This window comes from Pteropus vampyrus, unplaced genomic scaffold, assembly GCF_000151845.1.
Source record: "Pteropus vampyrus isolate Shadow unplaced genomic scaffold, Pvam_2.0 Scaffold23, whole genome shotgun sequence".
Taxonomy (NCBI): domain Eukaryota; kingdom Metazoa; phylum Chordata; class Mammalia; order Chiroptera; family Pteropodidae; genus Pteropus; species Pteropus vampyrus.
In genome coordinates this window covers 222,144-240,109 of record NW_011888804.1, presented here as the reverse complement: position 1 = coordinate 240,109, position 17,966 = coordinate 222,144, and the positions used below count along the sequence as shown (strand labels likewise).

Below are 17,966 nucleotides of genomic sequence, written 5' to 3'. Positions count from 1 at the left end.
ATGGTAAATTTCATCTTATGTGTACTTGACCAAAAAAATTTTAAAGTACATAAGGAAGCTAGCTCTCTGGAGTGATAAAAATGTGCTACATCTTGATCTTGGTGGAGGTCACGTGAATTTACACAGTTTGTAAAAAGCAGTGGAGCCAAACACTTCATATTTGTGCATTTCCTTTAGGTAAATTATTCTTTGATAAAGTGCTGGGCAGGCAGTGGAGGAATACAGTGCTGGCACACGCTACGATGTGGATGAATGCCGAAAACATTTCGCTAAGTGAAAAAGCTAGTCGCAAGAGGCCACGTATTGTATGATTCCATTTACATGAAATGTGCCGAATGGCAAATCTATTCTGCAGAGACAGGAAGTAGATTAGTTGTCGTCTAGCACTGGGGGAGGATGGATGGTGAGTGACTGCTGGTGGGGACAGGGTTTCTTTTTGGAGGTGATGAAAATGTTCTAAAATTAGATTGTGGCGATGGCTGCATAACTCTGAATATACTAAAAACCACCGAATTGTACATTTTAACTGGGTTAATTTTATGACATGTGAATTACGTTTCAGTGCCGTGAAGTGGAAGCAGGCTCGCTGGGCAGTGCTATCACAAAGAATTTAATGGTTCTATTTCTTTTTCTCACCTTCAGTATCCCCAGCCAGCACTGTCAGCGTGAATCTCTTCTGTACCATTGTGTTTGTCAAAAGTTCCTTCTGCCTTGAAATTTCTCTAGAAATTCACCCTCTAAAGCAACCTATCTTCCTTCCTCCCTCCTTTATATCTCTTTGCTACATAGTGAAACCTAGTAAATCATGCCTTTAAAATGTCAAAAGGTCTTCCATTGTGTGGCTACGCTTTTGATATAAAAGATTCTTTATTCATTCATCGAACAGTTTATTTACGGTGCATTTACTACGTGCGAAATCTATAACGTCATAATCAAAAGGGCTGTGCAGTTCAAGTTGTCTCGACTCGAACCTCACAATTACTACTTGCTGGTACATAAATTGGATCAAATTCCCTAATCTCTTCAAATCCCCATTTCCTCATTTTAAACTGGGAAAAATAAAAGTATTCCTCAAGATTGGCGTGAGGATGAGATGAGATAGTGCATGAAAGGTGTCTAGTCCAGCATCTAGCTCGTTATAAGAATCAATGGCTGTCGGCTATTATTATAAAGCGTTAACGATCTTAACTCTTAGGTCCCTCATACAATTCCATAATCTGTTGGCAGGGAATAGTGACCGTTCTCTCCGTTGGGAAATCATGAAAACAATTAGGACTTACAGTAGAGGTTCTTAAGTGTGTTCCTCAGACCAGCTGCTTCAGCATCACCTGGAAACTTTTTAGAAATGCAAATTCTTGACCCACTGAATCAGAAACTTGAGGGGTGGGTCCCAGCAATCTGTGTTTTAACAAGCCCTCTAGGTAACTCTGATGCACACTCAAGTTTGAAAAGCGGTGAGTGATAGCACAGTGTTCAAAAGGATGGGTTCTAGACCAGACCAAGAGTGCTCAAATCTTGATCGGCTTAGACATTCGAAAGCTGTGTTAGGCAAATAAATTACGCCTCCACTCTGGGGCTCAGTCTACCCAGCTGTAAAATGGGGACAAGGACAGAATCCACTTCATTATGATTGTTGTGAAGTGTTTCAGAACAGTGTCTGGCTCAGTAGTTGTCAGCTATTATCATAAACTACTTTTATCACCAAAATACGAAATGTTTGTGAGAAAATTCCAAAGTTCGTATAATTATCTGGGAACGAGATACGGAAAGGTGTATCAGTAACACACAGAATATGTCTACAACAAAGCTTTTTAAAAAGTCCCAATGGTACGTCATTAGACGAAGTTTTAAAAATAATTTCAAAAAACACTCTTCCCCTGAGATTTAAGATAGGCAAGCAGCAGTATGCAGCTACGTATCTTTCTGCCTTAGAGTAGAAACCAAAGTGATGGCCAAAGGGAGTACAAAGTAAGGCCATGCCTCGTTCACGGTTAAACCGAGGAAAACGTGAGCTAGGAAGCAAAAATAAGTGGGTGGGGAAAAACAACAAGTGGGTGGGTCACGCTTAATAAAAATGGAACGCTAAACGGTTGGGGGCTAAATTAGTCCACCAACAGGAAAGTTCCATTAGCAAACATCTGGTGGTCCTATTTGTGTACTTCAGGCACAGTAAGTCTTACGCGCCTCTGAGTATCTGCGGCACCGTTTACTTCCTGAGTGGCACACTCACTACGCCTTTCATCCTGTTCTGTCGATTATTTCCTGGTCTTGTTACCCTTACATGCTGCATGGAAACAGCAAGGATTTGGGAGGCTTTCCCAGTTTGGCTTAAATGCCTGCAATCCTGGGTCAGTGACTTCGTCTCTTGGAGTTAAAGGTCTTTATAAAAGAATCTGGTTGCAGGAAGGGTGGTGCCCAGGGTACTTGTTTTGAGTAGGGTTTGTGTAAGAGCACACTTTAAAAAAAAAATTTAGGTGAAATATTTATTCAGGGTGGTGAGTAGGGGGAGCATTAAAGGAGGTTAGGGTGGGGGAGGGATTAAGGTCCTCCATCCTGCCCTCCGGGACTCCTGCTCCACCTTGGAATGGAACATACACTCCTCGAGTTGTTGAGAGTGAAATGAGTTTAGCTCCACGCCCAATGCTATTTGCTTTAAGACTGTATTAGCGTGAAACTTCTACAGAGATTTCTAGTAGAGCAGTCCATGTTGCCCTCCAGATCTTCTGCTTGGTTTATAAAGTATTTTGTTCTATAATTAACTTTTAATCATACAGATGTGGCAGTCATGGAAGTGCCTTCTAGACGACCCATCGAGGGAGGCCAACGACATCATAATTAGAGAAATGCAAATCAAAACCACAATACGATATCACCTTGCGCCCATCGGGATGGCTATTATTAAAAGGAAAATAACAAGAAAGAGACAATAACAAGTGTTGGTGAGGATGGATATGGAGAAATTGGAATCCTTGTGTAATGCTGGTAGAAATATAAAATGGTGCACTGGCTGTGGAAAACATCGTGGTAGTTTCTCAGAAAATTAAAAATAGGACAATCATATGATCCAGCATCTGATTATAACCAAAGCAGAATCTGGAAAAGATATTTGTATACCCATGGTTGTATATCCAGCACTTTTCACAACAGCCAATGAGTGCAAGCAACCCAAGTGCCCATCGACAGCTGAATGAATAGAGAAAATGCGATATATCCATACAATGGAATATCATGCAGCCTTAAAAAAGGAAATCCGGTCACACGCCACAACCTGGATGAACCTTGAGGACGTTATGCTAAGAGTGATCAGCCAGTCACAGAAGGACAAAGACTGTATGACTCCACTCATAGAAAGCATCTAAAGCTATCAAAACTGAAGAAACAGAAAATAGAAAGGTGGTTACCAAGGGCAGGGAGGAGAGTAAGGGGGGTTTAGTGTCGGAAGGGACTCAGACAGACATGTGTTCGCCATGCTCCTAGCAGCATTGTTCATTGTAGCCAAAAGGTAGAAAGACCCAAGTGTCCATAGACAGATGAATGGATAAACGAGATGTGGTCCATCCATACAGTGGAGTATTATTCAGCCTTAAAAAGGAAAAGAACTCTGACACACGCCACACCATGGATGAGCCTGGAGGATATTTCGCCAGGTGAAAGAAGCCAGGCACAGACACTTACACGAGGTGCCTGGAGCCGTCATCCACAGACACACAAAGCAGAGTGGTGGTCGGGGGGCTGGGAGGTGGGGGAAGGGGACTCGTTTAATTGGTACAGTTTCAGTTTTGCAAGATGAAAAGATTTTGGGGATTGAGCACACAACAGTGTGGACATACTTAACACCACTGACTTGTACACTTAGAAATAATTAAGATGGTGAAATTTTTTTTAACCACAATTTATAATAAGGGAAGAACTTGCCAGTCAGTGCGAGGGGTGCAGCACCTCCGGATTCTGCCGCAGGCAGCCTTCGTGCTGAGGACACACTTGTCCCAGGTGCCCTCAGGTGATGACTGAGGACCAGCATGACTGTCCAACATGGGACAAGGCCAACAGGCAATCTTTGCTCTGGAGCAACGCATCAGGCCGGTCAGGCCCATGCTGCGGCCGAGGCCGTGGCGTCACCACGCTGCCCTCTCTTCCCGTCCGTCCGCAGGGGTCAGACCCGCATCACGGTTTGGCCTTTTCCCTGCCCAGTCCTGCTCCCTCCTCCTCCAGGACTCGCAGGCGTTAACCTCCAATGGCCCAACTGACAAAGAAAACACATCAATAAGTGCCCACTGTGAAAAATTTCAAACGTTACTTAAGTCGATATAATTAAAAGCGAGACGCCCTCCTCCACTATCCCACCGGCATCCCCAGAAGCAACCACTGCTGACAGTGTGGCGTGAGCTGTCAAACGCGGTAGCCACTAGCACGTGACTAGCAAGTGCTGCGATGTGGCTACTTCAAGGTGAAGCTGAGCTGTCAGTATAAAGCACACGCTAGATTTCCAAAAGGAATCTTTTTGAACTATTTCATTGATAATGTTTCTGTTGATTACACATTAAAACGATGTTTTGGATATATTGACTTAAAATCTATTATTAAAATTAGCTTCGCTGGTTTCTTGTCGCTTTTTTTTAATGTGCTTACTATAGAATCTAAGATGACATATGTGGTTAACATTCTATTTCTATGGAACAACACTGTTCTGGACCAGTGTTGTCCGGCAGAACTTTCTGCAACGATGGAGATGGTCTGTGATCGACGTTGTCGAATATGGTAGCCATTAGCTACTACGTGTGGCCACTTAACACTTGAAATGTGGCCGATGCAACTGAGAAACTGAATAGTTAACTTTTTAAAACTTTAAGTTGAAATTTATTCAGCCACAAGTGGCTAGAGGGGGCATCCATATTGGATAGCAACAGGGCAGGCTCCTCCTGGCTGTTTCTGGCTTTCTCTGTTTTCCATGACCTTGGCAGTTTTGAGGAGTACTGGTCAGTCAGCCTATAGACTGTTCCCCGGGATTTGCCTGATGTTTTGGGGAGGAGAGACACAGAGGTAAAGTGCCATTTTCATCACACCATATCATGTTAACATGACATACTGTTGATGTTGACTTTGATCACTTGGCTGAGGTAGTGTTTCTCCACAGTAAAGTTACTCCCCCCTCCCCCCATTTTCTGTACCATATTCTTTGGAAGAAGCCATTGTGCCCGGCCCACATTCAGGGGTAGAGAGTTATGCTCCATCTTCCTGAGAGAGGATTTACCTACCTAAATTACTTGGCATTCTGCATGGCAGATTTGTCTCTTCTACCCAGTTTATTTATTTCATCATTTACTTATATCGGTGTAGACTCATGGATGTTTATTTTATATTTTGGGTTATAATACGACACTAGTTTATTGGTCAAATTGTTTTGCTTTGGTTATCAGGAGCTTTCAGTTGGTTCCTGTGTCCCTTAGACATCATCGTTATTGGTGGGTTTGTTCGTTTTCGGTAATTCCTTTCGACACTACCAGTTGCTCCAAGCTCATCTTGTGTATTTCCTTTTCCAGTCTTAGAACCAGCCATTTCTACAAGAAGCACTGGTTACTATTATTGGAGAATGACGCTGGAAACCAAGGTGTAGGTGCTGGCTGTGCTTGTTGATACTGGGGCACACATGTACATTTAACAAAACTTTTTTTAAAGAATTGTGGTAAAACACATAACGGTTACCATTTTAACTATTCTCGAGTGTATAGTACAGTGGCATTAAATACATTCATGATGTCGTATAACCAGCGCCATCCATCTCTAGAATTTTTGCATCTTCCCAAATTAAACCTCTGTACTCATCAAACAGTAACCATCCCCACTCCCGGCGCCTAAACTTCCAAACTCTGGGTAACCACCATTCTTTCTGTCTCTGTGAATCTGACTACTCTAGGTCCCTCTCATAAACTGAATCATACAATATCTGTCTTTTTGTCTTGCTTATTTCAGCTAACATAAAGTCCTCCAGGTTCACCCACGCTGTTACAGTTATTAGAATTTCCTTCCTTTTTAAGGCTGAATAGAATTCCATTGCGTGTATATGCATCACACACACCCTTTTAAACACAAAGTTTAAACTATAGCTATTGATCATTTTCTATTCAATACATTTTTATTAATATATTTTAAGACGATGTACTATAAAGAAAATTGTTGGTATTTAGAACGTATGTTTCAACTACGTTTCGACTATGTTTCAATTAAATAAAGACCAGGGGCAATAAATACATCCTTAGTAATTAGAGATAAGCTTACCTTCCAAGAATAAGATTAGAATGAAAATGAGATCACGTGCCTGCCGAAACGAAGCTCTTGTAAGGATTTAATCAGAAAATGAGTGCCTTACGGCGCCCGCCACCAAAATTCAGAAAATAAGAAAGCACGATTGTATCAACGTATTTCAGGTTGTGACACCATCAAGTCGGAATCCACCTGAATATCTTGACCTATCAAAAAAAGAAACAGCACAATCGGAACGCATCATCTTTCCGTTCTACAAATATTTATCGACCACACGGTTCTTTCCTCTCCCTCCCACGCCCAGGTTTTACAATCGGGCTTCGGAACCGCGACTCTAACGGCCGGGGTCCTTCGGTACGCTTCGACAATCACTGGGGGACTTGGGAGAAGATGCAAATTTCTAGACAGTCTGAGGTCACGGATTCCGGCGGGGCCCAGGAAACTGCAGTCAAACAAGTTCCCACGCGACCCTAAAGTCCAAGTCCCCAAGCTCTGAAGAACCGTTTCGCTGGTGCGTAAGGCGAATTTATTCTATCTAAGGGTTAGGAAAATTCTGGGGAAACGTATCGAATTTCATGTGAACCGGCATACGCATTTCCTGATGAAACCATAATATAACCGGATTCTCAAAGTGAGTCTAAGAACGAACTCCCGCCGCGCGGACGGAGCCCCCGCCACGGAGAGCAATTCAGTGGCTCCCAGACAACTAACCGCACATTCGCCACTCTTTCAACCCAGGGGTTCGATTCAGCATCTTGTCTTCGTAGGAAAAAAAAAAAAAAACACAATTAGAAAAATGAGAATTTCATACTCTTCGAAAACAACACGCCTTTAATGCTCAGTACATGTGATTATAATTCTTAAAAGCAAAAACGAAAACAGCGTGACGAATCTGCTCCTTCCAATGCAAAGGTCCGGTTGAGCAGGCACCGAGACCCTCCCATCGCTTCGAGCCGGGCGCGGCTTTTCGTGGGAAGGGGAGCCCGAGCTTTGCAGAGGTGAGTGGGAGCGGCCAAGCCCACCTGGCGAGAAGGACGAAGTTAATTCGACCTGCACTGTGTGTCCGCGCGTGTGTGGGCCGCCATGTTGAAACCTGGCAAAGCGGGGGAGACCTTTGGCGTTGTGTTTCGGGGAGCGGAGGCGATAGCTGGGTTAGAAGGATGGCCCCTTCCGCTCCGCGCCCACCCAGAAGGTGAGGGGCCCGCGGCTAAGGCAAAGGCACTGCCGGGGTTTGGGGGTACAGGCTTTTCCACCCAGACTTCCGCCTTAGCGTCCCCGGCGCCACTGCGCATGCTCGGGAGGTCTCTGCGGGGCCCGCCTTCAGTTTATTTCCCCATGGGAAGGTTTTGCTCTGCAGACTCGATAAGGAGAGACCTGTTTTGTTTGTTTGCATAATAACAACTTTCATTCGTATAACAACTCATAATTATAAAGCACTTTCAGAGACACTTTCTTATATAATCTTGACAACAATTTAGTGAAGTGGCATTTAGCTACATTTTACAGATGATTTACATTTTGCCCCAGATAGATCTCTAGGTTTTCAACTTTGGTGTCCTGACTCCCAAACCAAGGTTCTTTTTCACTTTCCTCACCTTTGTCTTTAATGGTTAATCGCCCCACCCACCTCCAACCCCCAACATCTTTCACATCTCATCCCCCTTTATGAAATAATGAGAATCGAAAACTCCGAACAGATCGTGGTACGGATGTCAACATAATGCAACGGAGGAAATAACACCCGGAAAGATGAATAAGCTGTAAAGCCGCTGTTCTCTTGATATTTGATATTGATAGATGTATGTAGAATAAGGCAAAACAAAATCCATACTTATCCCTTTGTAAGTCTCTCCAGATTTTAACGTGAAGAACTTTTAAATCTTTGAACCGGAGCTCTGACTATGTACAATAATATCAGTTTCATTTCTTTGTGACCTTTTCTTGTAGAATGGGGAAGGGGTTCTTTCCCACTTGGGGAAGGACCTCAGCCTCAAACATCCAGAATCCTGGTTGCTCATTTTTCCTGTCCCCATCTCCAAAGGTTTATATTTTATGACAGCCATCTAAGGAAATAGTTAAGATCTCAAGCTCTGGAATTGGAAAAGCCCCTGGCTCTAACTCCCAGGCTGGGCTACTTGTTAGCTTTGTGATTTGGGGCAAACTCAAAAAGAACCTTTTTGCCTCTCACTTTCCACATTTGAAAGGGCAGTAACCTGTTTCCTGGTTTTGTTGAGAGGTGAGGGGAGTTAAGTGCTTAGTACAGTGCTGGCATCTTCTGAGTGTTCAATACAAGTTAACTGTAATTATTATGGTCTTTGATTTTTTTCCTGCAACCCTGTGATGTTGGTGGGAAGTGAGATTAGAAGCTAAGAATTTTAGGGTCAGTAGAGTGGGACTGATAATAGAGAATACCGGAGCAGAGATGCAAATGTCATAGTGATTATCTCTTATTTTTTTTCACGTGGAGAAATTCCAGCCGTGAGAGCGAAAAGACACCAAATGCGTTAGAAGCACAGGCCAGACAGGGATGGGGACCGAAATTGTTTCACTGTGTCCGGTGCTCCTTCCGTAGTTCCAGCTGTTTATCATCCTTTTACTGATGAGGGTTCCAGAGATGTGTCTTCTCCAAAGTTGCTTGTTAATGATGACAGACGACATGTTCTCCTTTTACAAGTCGGTAGCAGACAGGGTGATGACCCGCCTCTCATTTCTCAATGAAGCGGACCTTTTTGTCTGATTTAGAGCCTCCAGAAAAGTTCGCTGAGTTTTGGTTCAGTTCTGCAGCATGTATCAGGAAGCGTCGTAGGATCTGGAGGTGAAGTGAGGCAGACACTAGATTGAAGAGCGTTTATTGTGCGTTGGGCAAAACGTGACGCATATGACAGAGAGGCGCCATGAGCCGCAGGAGAGATGAGTTTGCTTCACGGGGAAGAGGCTGGAAACTGGGCTTGTGTAGAACCTCCGCAGGTGGAGCTGTGTGGGGCAGAAGGAAGAGAATGTCCCCAGCAGAGGAAATTGCACTGGGGAGGACCCAGAGCTGGGGGACTATGGTGCGCTCAAGGCGTGAGGAGCAATCCTGGGTGCAATAGGTTTTGTGATGGCATGTGGTAGGTGGCTGAGGGCCAGAGGTCTTGAGTCCACTGACTTTGGATTTTATTCTTCAGGTGTTTGGCTTTTTTACTGGGAGAAAAAATTCCAGTGTACCCCCAGTCACTCCCCCTACATAACCCATAAACTGAAGAACAAAACTAAAAAGACCCTTGAGGGAAATTTGAGAAAGATGGGGAGGGGACATTATAGATATTAACAAACATGGAAAGATGCTGTTAGCAGTGAGCATCACCATATATATTCCAAAGCCCTGGTTTTTCAGTAGCATATTTCAGCATTGGCTCTAAAGATGTACAGAACTGGTCACGTGGTTATTAGCCGTGTCTGAAATGTTGGTAATTGTTGATGCATATGAATCAATTATCATGTGCCAGACTTAAACTTAGCCACCCTCTTTCAAAAAAAAATTATATGATCAGAATGAATGACAGTTGCAGTGTGTCCGCTGGACTAAAATTATCCTCGCAACCAATTCTCATGCTTCAAGGCATAAACGGACGATCCGCTAGGGAATTGGGAAGAAATCTCATATTCTTTTCGAACCACAGAGCCTGCTGCTGGGTCGCTGTCATTTTAGCTTTGCTACCTGTTTACCGACAGATGCAAAACGCTGCGTTCAGAGCGCCATTTTCCCTCGTAGTTTTGTTTTTGAAGAAGCCCCACCTTTTCGTGACGCATACGGAAACGTTTACAGATGAGTGATGTGGTACGTGAGTGGGAGCACAGATGAGACGAGTGGCCACATGCTGGTCATAGTTGGAGCCGGGTGAGGAATTCCTGGAGGGTCATGCTGTTCTGTTGGTATGTTTGAAGTTCTTGGTAGAGTTTTTTAGAACACCATTTTCCACGGCGGTTCCCAGGCTGGTTTTCCTATGACCATTTTAACATCTCCGAAAGGCGAGCCTGGATTCGCCCCTGGATTTTGATCCATGTCGCCATGTTATAACGTAGTTGGGTGAGTTTCCTGCCGTGACTAAGCTGGAGGATGCTGTTCCCCCTGCCTTTCTATCAGGGAGGCCTCAGCCTCTGGGCATCCACTCCCTTCCCTGCGGGAGAGGGCGTGAATGATGGGACCCACTTCACGGGGCGGTCCTAGGGATTCCGTGAGTAGCGTGTTTAGGTGCTACGTAAACACTTGCCGTGGTCCTTCCTAGAACATGAACGACTGGATGCCCATCGCCAAGGAGTACGACCCGCTTAAAGCTGGCAGCATCGATGGCACCGATGAGGACCCCCACGATCGCGCAGTCTGGAGGGCAATGTTGGCCCGATACGCCCCCAACAAAGGCGTCACGGGAGACCCCCTGCTCACCCTGTTTGTGGCAAGGCTAAACTTGCAGACCAAAGAGGAGAAGTTAAAGGAAGTATTTTCCCGCTACGGGGACATCCGGCGGCTCCGGCTGGTCAGGGACTTGGTGACGGGCTTTTCAAAGGGCTACGCCTTCATCGAGTACAAAGAGGAGCGTTCTCTGCTCAAAGCTTACCGAGACGCAGACGGCCTGGTCATCGACCAGCACGAGATATTTGTGGACTACGAACTGGAAAGGACTCTGAAAGGCTGGATTCCTCGGCGCCTCGGAGGAGGTCTGGGGGGGAAGAAGGAATCCGGGCAGCTGAGGTTTGGGGGGCGGGATCGGCCTTTTCGAAAACCCATTAATTTGCCGGTGGTTAAAAACGACCAGTATAGAGAGGGAAAAAGGGACAAGAGAGAGCGATCGCGATCCCGAGAGAGACACTGGGAGTCGAGGCCCAGGGATCGGGATCATGACCGGGGCCGGGAGAAGAGGTGGCCGGAAAGAGAGCCACCCAGGGTGTGGCCCGAAAGCGACTGGGAGAGAGAGAGGGATTTCCGAGATGACCGGGTCAAGGGCAGGGAGAAGAGGGACAGAAGTAAGTAGAGGTCAGCGCCACCACCAGGACCAGGCGCGGACACAGCGTAAGTAGGAGCAGAGAGATCTGTGTCGCTTCTGTACAAAGGATCGGTCCGATGCCGAATAAAGCACACTGATGGTAATGGGGTGCAGGGTAGTTTTTTTCAACCTGGACCTCAGGTTTCAAGCTGAACACCGATACTCCGAGTTTCTCTTCTTCACCTTATAGTTCTAAAGACGTGTGATTCAATAAGCTTGAGAAACGATTCTTTACTTGCTGGGCTCTGTGCGAAGGGCTCCTGTCAGGAGCCTTTAAAGTAAATTAAATTCTCATTTAATTCGGCAGCAGAGAACTCGTTTTGAGAATTCGATTTTCTCCCATCTATTGGAAATGGCCATTTTGAGGGCTAAGCGAAAAGAGCTGATGGCTGACTATCATTTGCATCGATCTCTGACTCCTGGGAACCCAAATCTGGTCCGAATAGGTTGTCTCTGTTCCATCTCAATGTCCACAGTGCAGGAGTTTGACGGAAATGTGAATCCAAGGAGGACGTACAGAGACCTGACACCAGAGCCAGCCCGAGCAGCGCTCCGGGTCAGCACCCAGCCACGCCTGAACAGACGTTACCCCATTCTTGAGCCAGATGCCGACTGCCTTTTCTCCTGTCTTTTTTTTCTTGGTTGGGAGGCTGGCATTTACAGTGAGACACCAGCATTGTGGGGCTGTGACGCTAGGGTCCCCGGCAGCCCTTTGAAAAGATCAAGCTCGAAGAGTGAAACGAAAATGACAAATCAACGCAAGGTTTGTACCTAGTTCTGATGGAGCGATTGGTCTTTTCCCTCTTGACCATCCAGCCTCTGGTGCGTTTGGGAGCTGGACCTGTGGACCTTAGCTGCTGCTGAGGGCTTTGAGTAAGTACCATACCGATCACGTGGTATTCAAAAAAGTGACACTTAGCATTTTTGTTTCATCGATGGCTGTACCTTTGAAAGTTCGGGTGCTTCAAATTCAAGATGTTTCATGCAAAATAAACGTCTGATTTAATATCAAGACTCACACATTCATTACCAGGTTTTTGCCTCAGGAGTATGAATCTCATTGTTATGTAGGGAGCCTGCCACATCTTAAAATTGCTCTCAGCTGTTAGAACCGTTTTAGAAAAACATGCTCTTTCCTTTGTGAATTTCCAGTGCAGGATTTTACCATGTCCCGTCTCAGAAAAGAGCCTTGCAGGAATACCTTCCTGATTTCACCCACATTTTATTTACAGAGTGTTCCCTTTTATAGCACCGAAAGTGTGCCATGGGCTGGAGTCGGCAGGAATGTTAGCTGAACAAGAATACTCTGCATCAGGGAAGCTTGTGTCAGACAGCATCAGAAACAAATCCAGCTGAGCTGTTTAGCAGTGACAACCCTGAGCGCTAGAACTTGGACGGATTTAAAAATCGTGCACACTCAGACCCCATCCCCAGTCATATGGGCTTTGCCTTGTGTGGGCCCTAGTAACTAAAAACAACAACAGGTAGACTCTCCAAGGCGGGGACTTTAGCGGTAGCCATCAGTGTGACAGAGGCGTACACCCTCTGACCCAGCGATTCTGCTTCTGCTTTATTCTGCAGACGGACGCACGGGTGTGAAAGTGTGCAACGCTGTTTCAGACAGTAAAGGATCGGCAGGAAGCTATCCATCGTGGGGCCTGGAAAAACGTGAACAAATTATGCACGTGTGTGGCAGACCAGGGTTCCGCGGCCTCAGCGCTGCTGATATTCGGGGCTGGATGGTTCTTTGTGGTGGGGGCTGTCCTGGGCATTATAGGACATCTGGCAGCATCCCTGGAGCCTACTCGCTGGGTGACAGCACTTCCCTCACACCAGCTGTGACAACCCAAAATGTCTCCAGACAGTGCCAAATGTCCCCGGGGGCAAAATCGCCCCTGGCTGAGACACACTGTCTGTGTACTGATAAGGAGTCATGTCCACAGTATCTCAGAAAAGAAAGGTACAGAATAGCACATACGTAGTGTGCTGCCATTTACGTAAAAGAATGGAAATGTATGTGGTTGGGTTTCTTTTACGTAATTGCATGTATATGTATAAACTTTCAGGAAAGACACCCAAACCGGCAATACTGGTTACCCCTGGAAGGACAACTGAAGATGGCGGGAAGGACACGGGGGAGGGTGACTCAGTGCACATGCTTTTCACTCTCTGAGAATAAACTAATTCTAACGGGCAGTCAAAGTTTGAGAACCACCACTCGAAATCAACATCATCCTGCCTGATCATTCTTTTCGGCAATCTGGGAGCAGTCTATGAATTCTAGAACTGACCTGCTGGTTTCTTAGCAAACCAGAGCAGAATGTGTAAAAGGTGGCCCTGTCACGAGCTTGAGTGCTGTTAGGAAACGCCACCTCTCTCAATGCCTGAGCACCCAGCCTGGCGCCCTGGGTGCTCGGTGGGTGGAGAGACAAACCCCCAACTCGCCAGTTGCAGACAGGACATCTAGTTCTTTGTCTGCCACTGCATCCCATGAGTCAGCCAGACACGTGGTCCCCAAACCATCTTCACCCACTGCCCTGGCTCTGGCAAGTCCCTCATCCCCCATCCCCTAGGCTCCCATACCCCATTCTCAACCCTTGGGACATTTGTCTTTGCAGGAGACTAAGTATTTGACACAGTGAAGGCTAAAAGGAAAAAAAAGACGCCAAGAAAAAAAAACCCACATGCGAAATGTCGTGATGTCTCATCCTTAGCCATTTTGTTGGGTTAGTATTGCAGAACTCACGGCCCATTCCGAGGCCCTGGCTCGACACTGCTACACGCTCTGGGCACTGTCAGCTACAAGGAGCGAGAGAGAAGCTTCCAGGGGCGGGGCGGGACCGTCGTCCGTATTTTCTGTTGCTCTGTGTCTGAGCTGCGCCGGCACGTCTGGTTACCCCCAAGACCCTGCTCGTCCCAGGGACGCATCCTGTGGAGTGTGCTAGCTCCACGGCGACTTCCTGAACAGAACTAATGGACGCCTCCCACTTCCCTGCCTCCCACTTTAGTGTGACAAACGTGACAACAAAACCAGCAGAATTTCACACTAAGCAGCCAGACAGCAGTGACAATGGCAAGTGGTGTATTTGGCTTAAAGAAGCTTGTGTTACTGAAGTTAATGCAAAAGTCTGGCCTCCCTACATTTCTTATTAAATATATATCCTAAGGGATCAGAGTCATCTATTACAAACGGTGATAGCCCTGGGTATAAATAAACATTTCCTTAGAGTTTGGCATCAGTTTTTCAATGTGCTTCCTCAAAGCGACAGTTCGTCTGAGGGACCAGTTCTGAGGGCGTACAAGCGACACCTGGGGCTGCCGGTGACACCGCAGGCGCTGGCAGTGGACAGTTCCGGTCCGAGGGCAGAGGTGGGCCACGGTCACAGGTGCTGCAGGGCTTCCTGTCCTTGCTCTGTGTAACCGTCGTCGCGGTGGGAGTTGGCCCACGGGCCACAGGACTCCTGGATGTGCACGATTCTCTGTGCGTTGGCCAGACGCTTCTTATCGCGAGAGAAGAAGCTAAACCTTCGGGAAGGAAGGAGAGAGTGAGCGCCCGCCCTTGGGTGCAGCACGCTTCCGGTTTCCGCGGCGCCGGGGACAAAGAGCAGCAAACGTGGAGGGGAGCAAATCAAGTCAAGGCGTGAAAGAAGAAGTTGGGGGTGTGGGTCAGAGTTATTCTAGAAAGCAGCAGGGGGTTCTGTGTGTCACCATCACGGTATCTTGGAGGTGACTGTGAATGGGACGTGCACGTATGTGACGTGTGATGTGATCTCATCTCCTGCCTTAAACACTACCGAGGGCTTCTCGTGACCAGGGGGAAGAAAAAGCTACTAGAAGCATGAAATGCTTTGCCCCTCACGATGCAGAGAAAGTAATAACTTGAACACTGTGTGGAATGTAAGAGGATTCTGATGTAAACAGATGACTGTTTTCAAGTCGTTATGTATTTATTTAACGAACCAAGAAACTATGTGAGTAGCACACCGAAGACCGGATTTCATGGATGTTACTGCTTACGATGAGGCAGAAGTAGGCACTGGAGAAACATGAGACAATTAAAAAAAAATACGAAGTAACAGCACACGTGGATCTCTGATAAACGTGGTGCGTTTGGTACGTGAGTGACGTTTGGGAAATACCATTTTCGAATGTCAAAACCTGATTTATGGTGAAAGCTTTCAGAGCTTATCACTTCTCTTAGAAACCACTAACGTAGACCAAGGGTCTTTTGAAAACAACCGTGACTAGTGATCGCTCATCACAGTTAGCTAAACGCAGACTAGAACCCAGGCCAGTAAACTTGAGTTGACCCACCTTGAGTGTTTTCCCCAAACCCTTTCTAAGCGGCCAACTGTCCTTCGATATCCCCAGCCTCTGATAAGATGCCTTTTATTCTTACCGAGCTTTCCTTCTCTTGCATTTTGGTTTCTGAACTCGGTGAGAGATATAATTGCTATGTTATGCTTTCCGGGGGCAGAAATAGGAACGAACCACTGAGATCGCCAAGCTTTGGATCAACTATTTTTAGTTCCCTCTTTCTGTTCACCTATTAGCTCTGCGTGTGTGTGTGTGTGTGTGTGTGTGTGTGTGTGTGTGTCCGTGCACTGTGTGTGTGTGTGTGCGTGTGCTGTGGCCTGTTGAGTTCAGTTTCAATTACATTTAGGTGAAAGCGATTTTACTATTCTGTGGTTACTGGATCCTACAATCACTTCCTACCAGGAATAAAGTGGTCTTTTATCATAAAGCTGAGGCAAGCCAGGTTTATCTGGAGCAGTTCTCCAGACCCGCTGGGTTATTTGTGAGCTCTTGGCAGAGTGTAATCAGGGCAATTAGCGGACCAAAAATACAGCAGCAACACATCACTGCTACATTTCACCTCTGCCTGACTTTCAAGCAGAAAAGCCACTCGCCACGTCCTGTCTAAGGGGACGCAGAGAGATTCAAACATGCTATCCTCTTCTGCTTCTCCTCCTTTTAACAAGATCGAATGGCTTACTGACCACAGCTTGGCAAGAACAAAGCAGTTTAGAAAGCTGGGGCGTGAAGACTGAAAACACAACGTTAGTGTCACTCGGGGTGGGGGTGGGGGTGTCACAGTGGGTGTTGATTACTGACCCGTCACTTAAAGGACCTTCTTTACTGGATCATGGACAAGGTGGTTTTAGAATAGAAACAAAGAAAAAGACAAAAAGAATTATCGGTGACAGAGCCGAGAATTCCAAGGCCTCATGCAGCTCGAGCGCCGTGAGTAGCACGTTTGAAATCACACGCGACACCCACTTCACATGGGGACATACGGGTGACGGCCATGCAGCTAAAGTGGCCAGAGGGTGACGGGCCAGCCCAGCAGTAGCCGCAGCAGACATTCCGAAGGCACAGCCCAAACCCAAACCAGAAGAACACAGTGCCTACGAGGGGGACCAGTCGTCGGACGGGCAGCAGAGTGGGGTCATCTATTATCAGTCCGGCTGCTACCATGGGCATTACGGCCGTAAAGATCCTGGTCAGGAAAATGCAGACAGACACAGAAAAGATAAAAACGGAGGCATGAACGTGAGCGCATCCCTCACACACGCCAGCCGAAGACTTCGCCTGCGGCGCGTGCTGGGGGTAGCGTTAGGTCTCCCCCATTCATCTGGTGGGGTCCCAACCCCCCCATTGCCTCAGAATGACCTTATTTGGAGATGGGGTCCTTGGAAATGTTACTAGTTAAGGTGAAGTTATACTGAATGATGTGGGTCCCTCTAAGTGGGGGAGACGCGCACACAGGCGCGCCACGTGAAGATGAAGGCAGAGACTGGGGGTGATGCGTCTAGGGCCAGGGAACACCAGGAGCCAGAGGAGCAGCCTGGAGCAGACCCTCCGTCACGGCCTCAGGAGGAACTGACCCCACGAGACCTTGATCTTGGAATTCTAGCCTCCAGAACTATGAGAAAACATTTCTATTGTTTAAGCCACCCAGGCTGTGGCACTTGTTACAGTATGCCTAGCAAACTGCCACTGCACGTGACAACCAGCGAAAAAAGACAGCATGGGCTGCATGGGCTGAAGACGCGGGCCTGGGCACGGGGAAGGAAGGAGTCAAAGCCTGCTGTGAGAGGCAGTGGGACACCACGGGTGTCTTCCGTCACATCCACCCCAACTGCCGTGAGCTGCAGGTGTGTGTCCCAAAGGCGGCCAGGAGAGACCCAGGAGAGAAGGTGAGGCAGCCCGTGCGGGCCAGGCAGGCCCTGGGCTGAAGCAGAAAGCCTGCCTCAGCACCAGCCTGGGTAAGTCAGAGCCAGCCGAAGGCTTGTCAGCCCCTCGGCTGGGCCAGGAAATAGAGAGGAAACGCCCACCAGGCCACCCCAGCTTATTTTGGACAGCTTTCATTTTTTTTAGAGGTTGGCTGGGAAAAGATATAAAATAATGGTCTCAAATGAGGCTTGGGGAGCCTCTGTGTGTTTAGATCACCTCTGATGCACTCCACAGATTACTGCATCTTGGCTGAACCACCGGGCTGGCTTCTTGTGGTGGCGGCAAGAAGAGGTGATACCTTTTCCTAAACGCTTGGGCGCAGTCCCCAGAGGCCAGGCTAGAGGACATGGTTAGCCTTCCAGAGGCTCCAAGCCACACAGTTCTGCACCCACCTTCGCCAGGACCCCTCTCTCAGCATAAAGGGAGCCCCCCAGAGACACAGTGGAA

The 17,966-nt window shown here is 47.1% G+C and overlaps 2 protein-coding genes across 4 annotated transcripts in view; one reads left to right on the top strand and one right to left on the bottom strand.

Annotated features, from left to right (window-relative positions):
- The first annotated feature begins 7,105 nt into the window (after positions 1-7,105).
- SNRNP35 (small nuclear ribonucleoprotein U11/U12 subunit 35) lies at positions 7,106-12,294 on the top strand. 3 transcript variants are annotated; one of them, XM_023528169.1, is made up of 3 exons: positions 7,163-7,259; positions 10,233-10,327; positions 10,527-12,294. In XM_023528169.1, exon 3 carries the CDS (start codon positions 10,530-10,532, stop codon positions 11,268-11,270), a length of 741 nt encoding a protein of 246 aa, XP_023383937.1. In that variant the 5' UTR covers positions 7,163-7,259; positions 10,233-10,327; positions 10,527-10,529; the 3' UTR covers positions 11,271-12,294. The 3 variants fall into 3 exon arrangements, with proteins under 3 accessions (XP_011354011.1, XP_023383937.1, XP_023383938.1); XM_011355709.2 differs by lacking the exon at positions 10,233-10,327 and having other exon boundaries at positions 7,106-7,259; XM_023528170.1 differs by lacking the exons at positions 7,163-7,259; positions 10,233-10,327 and adding an exon at positions 7,266-7,453.
- Positions 12,295-14,343: 2,049 nt separating this feature from the next.
- Positions 14,344-17,966, bottom strand: part of RILPL1 (Rab interacting lysosomal protein like 1) — a 32,964-nt gene continuing 29,341 nt past the window's right edge. Inside the window, exon 8 of the mRNA XM_023528141.1 lies at positions 14,344-14,807. Within this exon, the coding sequence (XP_023383909.1) occupies positions 14,663-14,807 (145 nt within the window). The 3' untranslated portion in view covers positions 14,344-14,662. The remainder of the gene's footprint in view (positions 14,808-17,966) is intronic.

Bases quoted from the DNA above. Each gene is read 5' to 3' on its own strand.
- SNRNP35 (XM_011355709.2), top strand. From the start codon at position 10,530: ATGAACGACTGGATGCCCATCGCCAAGGAGTACGACCCGCTTAAAGCT.